Source organism: Gavia stellata, chromosome 2 (genome assembly GCF_030936135.1).
Source record: "Gavia stellata isolate bGavSte3 chromosome 2, bGavSte3.hap2, whole genome shotgun sequence".
Taxonomy (NCBI): Eukaryota; Metazoa; Chordata; class Aves; order Gaviiformes; family Gaviidae; genus Gavia; species Gavia stellata.
The window spans coordinates 42,578,282-42,592,590 of NC_082595.1; the positions used below are offsets into that span (position 1 = coordinate 42,578,282).

The following is a 14,309-nucleotide window of genomic DNA, read 5'->3' on the forward strand; positions in this document are numbered from 1 at the left end:
GTTCATGTCTTAACAGAACTCGGTGATCATACTTTACAACCAAATTACACTGGTGAAATAACAGTAACTTCCATATGATACATTAGTAAATTGTTATTTTCATGAATGTAATATCAAAAGCAAGAGTAGTGCTTGCCCACCTAAGTAGTTTTGGTAGCCAGAAATTAAAACTTGCAAGTTTTGTTCCATCGTGGAAATCCAAAGGCAATACGGTCAACGTGAGAATGTGTTATTCAAAAATATTAAACATTAAAATGAATGGTTGGATAAAAACGTTTTCCTGTGTTTGTAAATGCACCACTTTGAATAAGGTTTATTGGCAAAATACACTGTAGCAATAATTTATAAGTAAAATCACACTCGAAGAGCTTTGTGGAGAATGTACAGTTGTACAGTCTATGTGGCTAGTCTGGCGCTGATGAACAGCCCAGGCCGTCGCTTGTGAAATCTCACCCACAGAAAGCTTCCCTTGCACTTGCTGCTGCCTGCCCATGAAGATCCCTGAAGCCTTCCTTCAGAAGCGTAAAAGAAAAATTATAAAATTTATGCATTTAATAGATGTTTAATAGTGTTCTGTAACAGTAAAATAAATTACGGGAGTCATAATGGCTGTGTGAACCCTGAACCCTGCTTGTGAGAGAAGTATGCAGAACTCAGGAAATTTAGGTAAGGCAAGATTAAAGCTTTTGAGAAGGAAAAAAGGTAGTGTGAGTCAATGACTGATGGTCAGCCTTTGAATCATCTGAATTGTATCCCTGTTGTAAATCAGAAGGATGGATTTCCACAGAATGAGTTTATGGATAAGGGAAGGGGCAAAATCTGGCTTTTGGTATAACATTAAAGTAATATGCAGACAATGTTTATGTCATGGTTTTTTCCAGCTGATTTTGGCACCAATATTGCTTTGTTCTTTCATCCCACAAACGTCACGTCTGCTGCTGGCAGAAGTATTCAGGACCTATGTGAATGGGGCTGATGTTTTGTTACTGCAAATGTACCCAGGGTACTGGTGAACAGGACTGGACCTTTGTCACTGCAGCCATGTCCCAGGATGTGCTACAGTGCTACTCTTGGATCTCTCCAAAAATAACAGCATTACGGGCCGAGAAGAAGCCTGTTTTGAAGTTGGTAGTTAGACGTGGTTCAAATCAACTTGGAGCAGACATTGCAGCTGTCTGTCTATGTGCAACCTTAATTTTTTGCTTTGTTGGATTTGATAAGGACTCAGGCTGTTGTTGGCTGGGTTAGTGCTGCTGGGAGCAGGCTCACAGACATTCCAGAGGTGTGAGCTTTGCTCCTTGCAGTGTAGAGAGTCGCTGAAGTTAAGAGACTTTCTTGTATCAGCTTTGATTGCTTTTGAATTGGTGTTGTGGAATACTTACGCTAAATGGCTTTTGCAAGCACTTACTGCATGCAGAAGGTGCCGGTTCCTGACGGGTTCATGGCATGGTCAGTCCAGCAAGCTGCTGTCCCCCAAAGAGCCCTCCACCTTTTTTAGATACTGTTTCCACAGGCAGATGCTCCTTGTGATCGAATTTGCTGCCTAGGGGAGCAAGTTTGACAGCAGGTGATGGCTTAAACCCTGGCCTTTTAAGGGAAAATGTAGGTCTCCTCTATTTGCTTGGTTTAGACCACAGCCTAGCAGATGCTTTGGCATGCTTTTAATTTAAAACAGAGCTATTACTAGCGTAAGTCTGGTTTGTGTCCACTCTCTGTTGTCCTGCAAACAGATTGTGTGGACTCCACAGGTGCTCAAGCGAGTTGTGGATGGGCTGTGGACCTGGAAGCGCTATGGCCACATTTCCACAGTACCGTGCTGCCTGGACTCAGGTGGTTAACACGCAGCCCAGCCACCTGTGTCACTGACCTCTCTTTTCTCCATCATACTTTTAGTCTTCTTCATACCATATGTGCCTTCAGTCTAATTTAAATAGTCTTGATACTATCTACGGGTTTTGTTTTATCCTGGGTATCCCAAAATACTTTCAGCTCAGTTATGTGAAAGTTGACTGTAAACAGCTAAGTTGAACACATGCATAATACAATATATATTCAGTTTCTTTGAAACCTAAAGGTCAGGAGTGTACACAAGTGCTCTGCGTATTTGTGGCTATTTGGCATTAGGCTCTATTTGGCAGAAAAGAATAAACACTGGGCAAAAGTGACAAAAACCTAACTCACTTTCTGTAGTGCACTTGCTATATACATTCTCATGAAAAACTGAAGTACAAGTTAAATACATACTTATTTTATTCCAGGCTATAGAATAAGTGTATTTAGGCAGTTTTTCAAAGTGTATTGTACACTGCATGCACAATAAATCAGTTTAATAGCTTGACTGTTTTACAATTTGTGTTCCAAGAACTGTATGATAGGCAATGAGATCATGTTACGGCATGACGACTTGTCCATTTGGACCATATATATCCATTTTTTCTTAAAAAAATTTGGGAAATGCAAACTGATAGATGAAATATATATTAAATATTTTAACATGAGCATTTGCTCCCAGAAACTTCATGTGTTATGTTCAATTTTTAAATCCCTCCAAATAGAGGATTTAAGACAAGAAATTTTGAACGTGATTTCATTGCAGTATTACACTGAAGACTGCTGTAATATTTTTCAAAATGATGTAACAGTTTCCAAATACAGATTTTGGAATCTTATGCTAGAAATCAAGATAATATTTTAGGGCCCGCACATTTAACTTTAAAACTGTCCTTGAAAGGATGACTTGTCTATGTTGACAAGAACTTCTACCTGTGTGAAATATCTTGTAAAGATAGCTTATGACTAGCAGGTCACCATCAAATAGTAACATTAAGAATATGCAAGTCTACATTTATAAAGACTTATGCATGCAGTTTTGTCTCTTACACATTGTTTAGATGTGTGGAGTAAATGTACTGTGCCTCAAACACCAATAAACTTGAAATTACACTATGTAAATATATACATATATGATGCTGTATATGTTTAGTACCACAGTAAATATATCTGTAATCAAATGATACTAGACATATATAGGACCACAGTTAAATTCCAATTAAGAAAAAAAGCCAGAAAATTCATTTTTTCTAACAGTATTTCACAGTAAAAGGAGGCAGTCCTTTCTCACTGAATTCTCCCCCCTCAGGATTTGTAAACATCATAGCTATTATTCTATCAGTATAATAATGGAATATTTTTTTCATAATGGCAAGTAGCTAACCAACATGAATAAAGTTGTCATAACACAATAACACTTTCAGACAAAACAGGTATTTATTAAAAGAAACATTTATAAATATTTTGTCTTGCATTTTAAACTACATTTTCATAAATAACAATATTTAAAAGTGCTGAATATGGTAGGATAGTCAGCAACGCCACTGTAAACAGATTTGTTTTCCACTTTGCAGATTTTTTTTTTAGATCCCATCTTGTCAAACACTACAACAGTTAAAATATTTGCATAGGGAATAGAGAATAGCCCTTTTAATCATCTCCTGAATTCTATATAAATTACAAAACCAAATGAGTTTAAGAAACAGTTCATTAAATTGTTCGTATATATATATCCAAAAAAAGCACACAGGTTTCAAGTAAAAAGAATGATTAAAAAATTCCCCAGACTTGCTATTTGAAGCATGTTCAATAAATTAAAAAAATGAGAGGTAGTAAACCAAAGGAAAAAAATAAGCCCCAGAAGATAAACTAAGACCTGCATCCTACCAGTTACTGTACAGGGGCAGACCTGCCTTGGCAGCAACGGCTCCAGCGAGAGCTGGCACCAGAGGCTGCCTGCAAGGAGTAACTGGGTGGTTGGAGCCAAGTGTGTCGGGGCTAGATTCCACTCAAGGACACAACTGCCAGACCTTCCAGTCCCATCGAAAGCAACGGGCTTATGCCATGTTTAGTCCTACGTAAGTGAGAAGAACCTTGCCTCTTAAGTCTTAGTATAAGACCAGAGTCGTCAGTATTAAATATACATATACGCATACATACATATATATATATTTAACAAGTATTCAAAGCCATTTCTTGGTATATCTTTAGCAGTTTGTGAGGGATGCTAACGCGCCTTTTGCTTGTATATGGTAGGTATGAAGATGGGTTTTTTAAAGTTCCAAGTCACTGTCTCTTTAAACATCAAAATGCATCCTAAAATTGGACATTTTTTGATAAAAAGGCCAAGCAAACACCTATTAAAAACACCATGGCAGCCAAGTGTTGGGAGTGCCGTGCTGCCCTAGCTCTGATTAAGGGCTCAGTACAGGATTCTTTACCCAGGAAAGACACCCGTTGCGTTTCCGTAGGCATTTTGCTTGGGTAAGGACTGTAGGTATAGGAGCCCTTGAAGTTTGGTTTAATATTACTCTCCAAACCCCTTTGTTTTCAAGGAGTTGCTCAAAATCAATGAGGCTAAAAACTAAGTCTTCTTTAACCCGCCACCTCGTAAAACATTACTTTGTTTAAAAACTTTTTTTACTGGATTTAGCTTTCAAAAAAAAAATCTTACAGGACAGATGCAATTCATCAAAATGTTCTAAAATGCTCTAAAATGCTACATGTAGGCAATCTTTTATTAAATTTCTTTATTCAAAAAACTAAATTATCAAGCTTTTTGTTTTTTTGTTTTTGTTTTTTTTTGCTGAAGTACATAACATTATACAACAGTGTTAGAACTGGATAGCCAGTCTTTAATAAATCAGTTACAGTATCTGACATCTGAAATGTACATTGAAAATCTTTGTTCTTTTAACAATTAAACAATATCAGCGCATAGATTGTGTCACCCAGATATGGATCCCTTTAAGTGGTTTGTGCTTTTTTTTTTCTGCTTTTTTTTTTCTTTTTTTGACATTGCAAACTCTGTAATGAAAATGCCACAGTTTTGGCAGTGAACAATCAGAGGAATCCTCCGCTTGATTTATTTTAAAGAAACAGTGATAAATAGCTCTTTTTTTCTGTACAGAAATATTGGCTTCAAAAAGTCAGTGTGTTGTACTCAGTAGAGCATGTTGAGTAATGCTACACCTTAAAAATTGGCTTTTTTTCAGTTAGCGATGTTAAAAAATGCAAGCCTTTTTCTGGTTTGCTGCGATTGTTTCTATGTACCATAAGACTGTATTGCACAAAAAAAGTTCTTAAATACAGATATAATTTATGTTATTGGATTAAATATTGCAACAACTAAGTGGTAAGTGAAGCAGTTTTACCTTGCACATGCAGTGTGAGAATACACAAGGAGACTGTTCATAAAACTACAAATACATCATTGCAATCTTGACTGCAGTAGGGTGAAAGGAGTGTGAAACAAATGTATTTTGGCAAATCCATTGTTCCCCTCCCACGCCATCTCGAGCAAGGAGGACCTTGGTAAAAATGTAGACAGAGACCATAATATGTATTTGTTTTCTTCACAGTAGCCTGAGTAGTGCTAAACTGTAGTTCTCCAGGAACCCAGCTCCAGATGTTATTAAACTACTTTTCTTCCATCCCACCCACCCCCAAAAAAACAAGTTATTTTGTTTGAAAATTAAAACTAAGTTTCAGAAGTAGAGCCTGTAATACTTTCAACAAGAGACTTATAAATCTGAGAGTTCAAAAACCTTGGAAAAGAGTCTCTGTGCATTAGGGTGTATATTTGGAGTTGGGCATCTTCATACATGTGAGGGCTGGGATCCAACAAGTTTCTGTTGATCACTTCTCTCACCCGGGAATCAAGGCTAACCTGAAGAAGATGAGAATAGACTAACATTAAACAGTAATATTGGAAAGGCTCTTATACCGATCTTTATTTCTCAGGGCTCCTTTTAACATGCCAATTTTATCAGTTTATTCAAGTAATGCTCTGTGCTTCTTTCAGAGCCACCACACAATTACAGACTGAGACCATAGACTCTATTTCAGTTTTGACTTGGTTTTTGCATCCATCTTAAGATCTGTAAGATGAAATGCAGCTGTGTAAGAGAATAAATACAGTGCAACCAAATAAAGCTCTGCAGTAACCTGGATTTCCCAAAAAATATTATTTTACCTTGAAATTTTTTTTTTACATATTTAATTTTTTTTTTCTGAAATGAATGTTGAATGACTCTCATTTCAGAGAGCTGAAATGTTTTTTTCCTGACCGTTTGTGGTTAAATCTTCAGAAGCTTTCTCTTCAGCACTCTCATCTGGCTGCCCTATAGATTTTGTCCCATTTTTTTCAGGCAATACACTTGTTACTCACAAATTACCCAGAGTTTGTAATAATTTTATAGTGTTAATCTCCCCATTTATATTAACTATTTCAGATTTGTTCTTCTTTACAAGACTCTTTAACATCTTGTAATGGTAATTTATACTTCCAGGATAATGTCCATATTGAAGTTGTTTTCACGTTTCAATTTTAGCTTCTCATTTACTTTCCATTTGTAATGAACTCCTGTGCCTGGGCAGAAAAGGGCATATTATGCTTGGGATGAATGCACAGGTGATTTTAGAATATAATTTGGAAATTTGAGTGAATGTACAGCTTATCCACAAAATGCTCTAAAACCAGTAAAATTAATGCCTCCTGGATTAAATGAAATGGCAGTAGCAGGAATGCCCACTGGGGCCAGCAAGGGTTTACTCAGCTAAGAAGAAAAAAGCTAAAACACTGAGTAGAGAAATGCCAAGCACAGGTCAGTTAAGCTACTGTGATTTATACCAGGTTGCAATCCGACCCTACTACTCTGCAACCATATAAATAGATATTCGTATTGTCTGAAGGATTGAGTTCAACCCTGGAAAGCTCCACGTACCAAGATACCTTGATATGTGAAGGATGCTAACCGAGGTGAAAACTCAGAACATGTGTGGATGTGTGAGCTTGTGTATTTTTATATGTCTTTGAAATACAGTGGTGTGGTATCGTATGGTACTGAGGAGTAAATACACATTTTTGTTGTGACTTCAGTACCAACTGTAGAATCTGTCATTGTTGGTTTGTTGGCATATTGGAGTATGTTACTGCCATAGCAGGCAAGTTCTTTCTCCTCCAGTATTTGCTGTTACTTGGTTATTGGTCACAAGGCACAACTCTGATGCACCCTAACTGTGAGAAAACTGTTGCCTATTCATGCTAGCAAACCGTATCTATTATACTGTCTCAGCAGAACATCCACGATGCCTGCTTAACGCACACTGTCCATCTAAGTGCTCGTTGCTACGCCTGCCCGCAGCACCCCGGGGTGCAGCATGCGTCCCTGCTGTATGCCTCCCTTAGGGATGGGCAGCAGTGCTGCTTCAGCTGCCGTCAACAGCCTCCCCCCTTTCCCAGCCTGGCGCTTCTCCTCCCGTGTGCTGGCAGGGCTGTCTGGGCAGCCCTACAGCTAGCTGAGTTAAGGAATCGATCCATCTGAAAGTGGCATTTCTTTTCTGGGCTGTTTTTCAACCCAGGCATTTTTCTGATTGAATTCATCATCTAGCTAACGTAGCTGTGCAAGCAGACTGGACTGCGCAGCAGGAATGAACAGACTGGTAGGGCTGCTTGGCCAGTGACTACCTGCTTTTAGACACAACAGCATGCAGGGGTGTAGTGTTATGGTAGTTTTGAGAAGCAGTGTTGCAGCCGTGCATCTTCAGAATTTATTTGAATAGATTTCAATCCTAGAGCATTGCATTTCTGTAGCACAGAAATGACACAGTAAGATTTAAGCAATTGTCCCTGACACATATGCACACGCACATATCTTAGCAAAAACAGTTTGTGCAGCTAGCTAATTGGTTCTTCATTATCAAATATAATAGCTGCGATAAAAAGCTCAAATTGGCAGGATGGTGGGGTTTTGTGCCATTGAATATCATAAAAGTTAATTGCACCTATAGAATGAAAAAAACGTAATTATGGAACTATTAATTTACATTGTAGTTTTTCAGTGACTCACTAAAGCCAGATGGCAAACCTAGTTGGAATTACTAAAGGTATTTCCTTGCTAAACAGATGAATACAAGGTATCTGCTTAGAACACTAAGACCTTCTGCCTCAGTAACTTCATCCCTGAACAAGTGATGCTAAGTATTTCAGCTCTTATGCCAGAAGAACGGGATGCCTGGATGAACAAGAACTTTTCATCTCCCATGCTGATCTAAAGCATTGCAAACTGTTCTTGTTTGCCTCATAAGATTTCCAGTAGGGGCAGGAGCAACTGGATTGATGGCATCCGCACACGTGCAGTGCATCAAGTTTGTGAGTAGTTTTGTTAAACCCTAAGTCAAACAACACTTAGTTAGTGTTAGAATTTTAACTGCTGAATGATGTTAGCTTAAAAAGACAACTGAACATTCAGCAGATGTATACGTACTAGAGATATTATATTATAAGAAAACCTCATTAATAGCTTGCTGTACTGGCAGTCATCTCACTCCAAAGCAAAAGTATACACTATGGCGCAAGAGAAGATAATGGAGCTATAAATTGCTGTCAGCTTCATTCATATGAATGAAGTTGCAAATTATCACTGAATGCAGTGCAGAAGTAAAATGTAGGAAGCAAGGTCCACAGTGAGCATAAATTAGCATAATACCATTGAGTAGAAAGTTCGATGCAACGCACAGAGACAAGGCAAAAGAGCTAAAGGTACATGACGTGGCCTAAGAAAGACTCTTCTGTAGTGCTTTTATATTTACATATCTCTATTCCAAAACATGGTTTGACAGGGGATGCTTTTTCTTTACTCCAGGTGAAGATCGTTTCAGAATTTGTCTATTTCAATTTAAGGGTTGAAGAAAATCTTATATAATAACCAGTGCAATTTTGGATTTTCTCCCAGACAGCTGTTGCAGCACACAAATCTATAGTGATTCTGATTGAAATTCCTTAATTTTGGTGCCTTTTCTCCAGAAATCCATTTGCATTACTTACTTCCTCTCTCTGGCAGGCATGTAGCATTACTAAAGAAGCATACCTATTTCTCAGCCTTCTCTTACTGGAGTTTCTTGAGTCTTACAGAGAGCTTTGAGGTGTTACAGCCAGTGATGGTAAATGGTCCGGCACCCATGTCTCTACTTTTTCCGCCCCTTCCTTTCCTGACTTAATGTCCATACTAAGACTTTCATCTGACAGGTCAGGCAGACTTTCAGACCCCCATCTGGCAATCCAGGGTATAACATTTCTGCTCTGGAATAACAGAAAATGCAAATATAGCATTTACAGCTTTACCTCTTTTGGTGACAGTATAGAAATGTAATCCTCATATATAAGTCTTGCTTTTTCTTCAATAACTTTCTTGTTCTGTTCTTTCTTTAGATCTTCACATGCAAGCCAGAAAAGCAGGTTCTCCTCACTATACTCTGTTCGAAGAAACTCTCTGAAAAGGTTCCTCCCAGCTGGTGTTTTCATCATCTTGTCAAAATTCTGAGCCCAAGACAAAATTTCATCTGCAGTAGGGTTTTGGCTGCAAAAGCAAAGTATCATTACAAATATGCTTCTATTTTTGTAACTGTGTTTTCATACATTCGTCAAAAAATTCTCCTTTCAACTGCACTTTAGTCCAGAGTGAAAACTGGAAGCAACAAGGCTTCCGCAGTGACAGGGGAATTTTGTTCACTCTTCACTTGTGCATTCATTATCTCAACAGCCCACTGAATGTGTTTAATGTTACGAGACATGCACTTGGCTTTCTACAAGTTTTCTACTAGTGTTGTTAGCCATCAGACTCAAAGACAAAATCCCACAACAGCACTGAACTCCTGCCTCTGCAGTTGAAAGAGATGTGATTTCAGGGAGCTGGCAATAGACTCTTTTTCTTGAAGGGTTTAGATGACACCTGATGTCCCTGCCTGTTTCTGATGGTGTTTGGCCAATCACTGGCTGCCACAGGATTTGGTTCAGGAAGGACAAGAAAAACAAAAGGCTCTCGGCCACCGAGAGCATACTAATGAGGCCCAACAAAATAGTAATTCAGAGAGCTTTTAAATTAGCATATTTCTCTGTGCTTGTACCTAAGGGTTGCTAAGCTTCCCTCTGTTTGGTGCTATTGACCTGAATGATGATCTATTGGCACAAGGTGTGATGGATGTTGCTGGCAAAACTGGAGAGAGAAGAAATGGGAAACAGTCCTTATTTCCATTTTCTGAAGGAAACTATTCGTGGCTTGTAACAGCGGACACACTGGATAAGTGATCAGAAGACTAACTTGTGTCACTAATCCATTAATCTACCAATGAATAGCTTGAGAAGGTAATACTCCAAGTTACTTAACAACAATGAAATACAGTTTCAAACTTAATTCTGAGCGCTCACCCTCACCTTCCTGATAGGATCCAGCACAAGAGCTTTACTAGCTGATGTTAATAGCTTCTGTGTAATCATGTTGCACAATAAGTGACATTTGTCTGTATGATGTCTCTTCAACTCCACTTATCAACTCCTACTCTGCATGCAAGGCAGACTGAATGATGGGAAGCTATTTGTGATAGCTTTTCAGCAGTCCAAAAGATCTAATAAATGAGAAAGTGTTTAACATTTAAACTATTCAGCAAAATAATTGTAATCTGAACTAAAAAGTATAAACATACAGATTTGAAGGTGAAAAGTCCTCTCTCTGAGGAGAGTGAAAAGAGCCTGCTGAGGTGGATGGAGCTGACAAGGAACCTGTGCTCCCTCATTGTCTATTGGAAAGCTCTCTTCACTACAGTATTTTGTGGAAATTTCTGACATTGTCCTGTTGTAAATGACCATGAGTAGCAATGAAGACAATGAGTTGTTTGGGTTGCTTTTACCATCAATCATATCCTCTAGAGTTAAGTTTCAATTTACTTTTTATGGGATGAGAGAACTCAAGGCCACTGATAGCGTAGCATTTTTCCCAACACAATAAACATGGCCCCAAGCTTTAGACAGAAATAGAAGCTTAGACTTTCAGTGTGTGTTAGCCCGTTTTTCAAGGTATGTGTTTCCTTGGTTAATTACAGTGAAACCATAGTCCAAGCTGTTTTATGAAAGGTAGCCATGTTAAAAACATGACAGTGAAGTACACTTATGCCCGTTAGTTTTCCTTCTTGTCTGGATAAACAGAAGAAAATGATCCCACAGGTAGCAAAGGCTTCTTATAGAGACCCACAGGTCTCTGGAACCATCCATGCATGTACCATTCCTCCCCACAGTTCTCTCCCACAAATAAGAAACTGTAAGTAAGCCTGACTTACGAATGTCTCTGCTGGCATTTCATTGTCAGGACAGATTTTGCCTCCTTTTGTATAGAATTTTTTGGAGGAAAAGTAATTAAAAGGACATTCCCAAAGCACAAAAAACAAGGCAATTCTTGATATTAGTTATGGGCAAATTAAAAACATTTATTAGACAACAGTTTGACCAACTTACCATTCTTCTATGACTTGGATACTCTCCATTTTGGTCGTATGTGTTGGCCTTCCTGCATTGTCTCCTCTATCTTCATTCCTAACAGTGAGGCTGCAATGTAGTACAACACTTTATTTTGTCTAGAGAAAGTTAATTTAAAGCAATGACTATAATAATGAAAACTTTTAAAAGATATAAACGTATGTAAAGTGTCATTTTTCACTCTTGCCTCTAAAATTTTGGAAAGAAATTTTTGATAATGACTTTTCCCCTTAATTCTGATGAATGTTAATTAACAGTTGCTATTAGCATGTTAAATTTTTTACAAGCTCACAGTTTATCCCCTGAAAGATGGACACAAACTTAGAGGTCACTTTTGGAGTGACTTCATTTAGTAAATTGAGAATATTAGTAACAATAAGGGTAGGGGTGATAAGAATATCTGAATTGGACATTGATGTGGCTTTGGTGCCCCACCAGTTCTGGATGGTTGTTCATTCTTTATGAATGTTCCCTTTTTTCCCTCCAGGATACGGTGGCAATAGATGGCTCAGATACAGAACTTAGCGTGTGGCAGCTCCTTATGATTTCCTCCTCTGACCTAAATTTGTTTTTCATTCTAAAAAGTAAAACTTGCTGGCCTCTCAACAGAAAGGCGTCCATTACCCTCATATTGCCACAAACAAGGAAAAGAAAGACTTCCTTCATGAAAGGGTGTTTTTATTTTTTTTTTTCCTTCTTTTTTGAGCTGGTAACTAGCGTCACTTATTTTTCTGTAAATATCTTTTTAATCGGATTTGCTTTAGTGGTAGCGACTTCCTCTGTGTGTGCTCTCTGTGAATGTTCTGGAACACGGTATTGCCAGCAAAACCACAATTCCTGATAACTACTGAAATAAAGCGCATTTTGAATGGCATGAGTATTCATATAGGAAACCTGATTCCAATAATTAAGGTTAAGAAGTGGAACATAGTAAGAAGATGGAGATTTCCCTTTATCAGGTGTTTCCTACGTGTCCAATTGAGAGAAAACAAGCAGCCAAGCAAAACATCCTCCCTCCCAATCCCAAGAAAAGTCATATTTTGAATATTGAGTATTCACCATACAATGATATTCTCAGTCATCCTAAGTGGTGATACACAAAAATATGTTGGTAGCATAAAGCTTCTCCCTCCCCCACTAATCTGAATAACTTCTGCTCAGGTCTAAGAAGAAATCCCAGCTTTGAGACATTTTTAGCACAAACAACCTTTCTTTCTAGCCCCTCTGCATTTATGAGTTTCTTCAACACTTTTTCAAGCATTTGACAGAGTTAATAGGTGATCTCAGATACTCTTCTGAAAACTGGAAGTTTAAGCTCCCAGGTAAAGCAGAGCACATATTAAGACTTAAACATTACTAAGACGTACACTTTCAAACGAAGCTGTTTGATACTGGTTGCTCCTTCACTTACCTGCCAAGACCTTAGTTCAGGCCCTTGGTCCTGCTTCCCCTGTTACAGCGTAGGAATGCAGCTCCAGTGCTGCTAAGGTGTTAGGGTGTCATCAACTGCTGCAGGAGAAACAACACATCCTGAACTCTGGGGTTGGCAGGTAAAAAGCCTTTTCATCTCCTCTGACCTGTTGCTCGTCAGTCTATAGAGGGAGCACCCAGGAAAGCCAATGATGTGAGTTCCGTATACAGGAGGAGAAAAAAAAGGGACCATCCACTTTCTGTCTTGTAATCTTTAAGTCCACACATGTAACTGCTTAGGGTCACCTTGCGTCTGGCTGGAGCACAAAGTTGGGGTGAGGGAGAAGCAGGAAAGGCATAAAGCTTCTCTCTCTTCCTCCCTCCCTCCCTCCTTTGCAGTCCGTAGGTAGAGCAGCATTTGTCTTCTCTGCTGGGTGCAGAGAACTGGGTGTCCTTTGGTTCCATGGAAGAGCAACACCATGGAAGGAGGAAACAGCTTGTGTCGATTGGGAATGTAACAGGGTGTTCAAGTGAGTCCATCCAAAAGAGAATGAAGCTGCCCGTTTTCTTTCCTCCACCACATGAGCAGCAGCTAAGCTGTACTGAGATAATTTACTTGATGGGCAGTAGACATCCAAGGTTTGGATGCAGAGTCTTACTGGAAGTAGAAGGTGATTCATCTGAGAGCAGTTAATCTATATTGGTAATGTAATTTGATGTCTGGGATCAAATACTGTTTGTTTTGCTCATGCAGAATCTCTGCTAAACTTAGGAAAATCAACATGGGCTGGTGAAGGTGGAATACAAGTAGTGAGTGGTGAGTAAGAAAGAGAAATAGGAAAATGGACAAGAAAGCCATGTTGACTTCACTGCACTTTTTTATCAAAGGAGTAACGGATAGGCCCCATGCATATTGATTTTCTACAAGGCTACATATCAGTAAAACGTTCAGATGGTAGGCCCAGAATGTAGCGTGCAGTTTTCTGGTATCTATACCAGAGTGACAATGCGAGGTACACACTTGGCCCTAATTCCTTCATCTCACCATTCATAGCTGGAGTTAGTCAGAGTTGCAAAACAGGGAAGACTCTAAAGAAAGAAGTGTTATACTTGGTTGGAACACTTTCTTAAGTTTGGGTATTGTATTTAAAACTGTGCTACATTTGTAATACATCTTGGCTTAAATTCTGCGTTATGTTTCCAGTGACAAGCACTAGCACTACATATCAGCTTTTATTTATCTACATCTGTCAAGGCTGGAGTTACATCGGATACTTTACTTTTGATATGTTTTTCCTGTGAAAGAAACCATCATTTTTATACAGAAGTACATTCAATTCAGACATGTTCTGTTTTCACTCAAGGAACTGGTTCATGTTTGCTTAGAAAAAAAATTAAATATTTACACGTTTGTGACGGCAAAGCTAATTTGAAAGCAGCCTTTAAATAACTCTGATTACAATAACAGATTGCTACCTTTTACTTCAAACTGACAACACTGCATTGCTATTTGCTATGTTGCTATCTTCAGTTGAAAATA

At 38.5% G+C, this 14,309-nt stretch overlaps 1 protein-coding gene across 2 annotated transcripts in view; it reads right to left on the reverse strand.

The window, feature by feature from the left end:
• Nucleotides 1–5,530: 5,530 nt before the first annotated feature.
• The window catches only part of RGS17 (regulator of G protein signaling 17), a 32,888-nt gene continuing 24,109 nt past the window's right edge, over nt 5,531–14,309 (reverse strand). Inside the window, exons 3-5 of one of the 2 annotated variants that reach the window (XM_059835515.1) lie at nt 11,339–11,428; nt 9,176–9,410; nt 5,531–5,719 (exon numbers count right to left, since the gene is read on the reverse strand). In XM_059835515.1, coding sequence (XP_059691498.1) covers nt 5,531–5,719; nt 9,176–9,410; nt 11,339–11,428 — 514 coding nt within the window. The remainder of the gene's footprint in view (nt 5,720–9,175; nt 9,411–11,338; nt 11,429–14,309) is intronic. The other variant, XM_059835514.1, reaches the window with a different exon arrangement.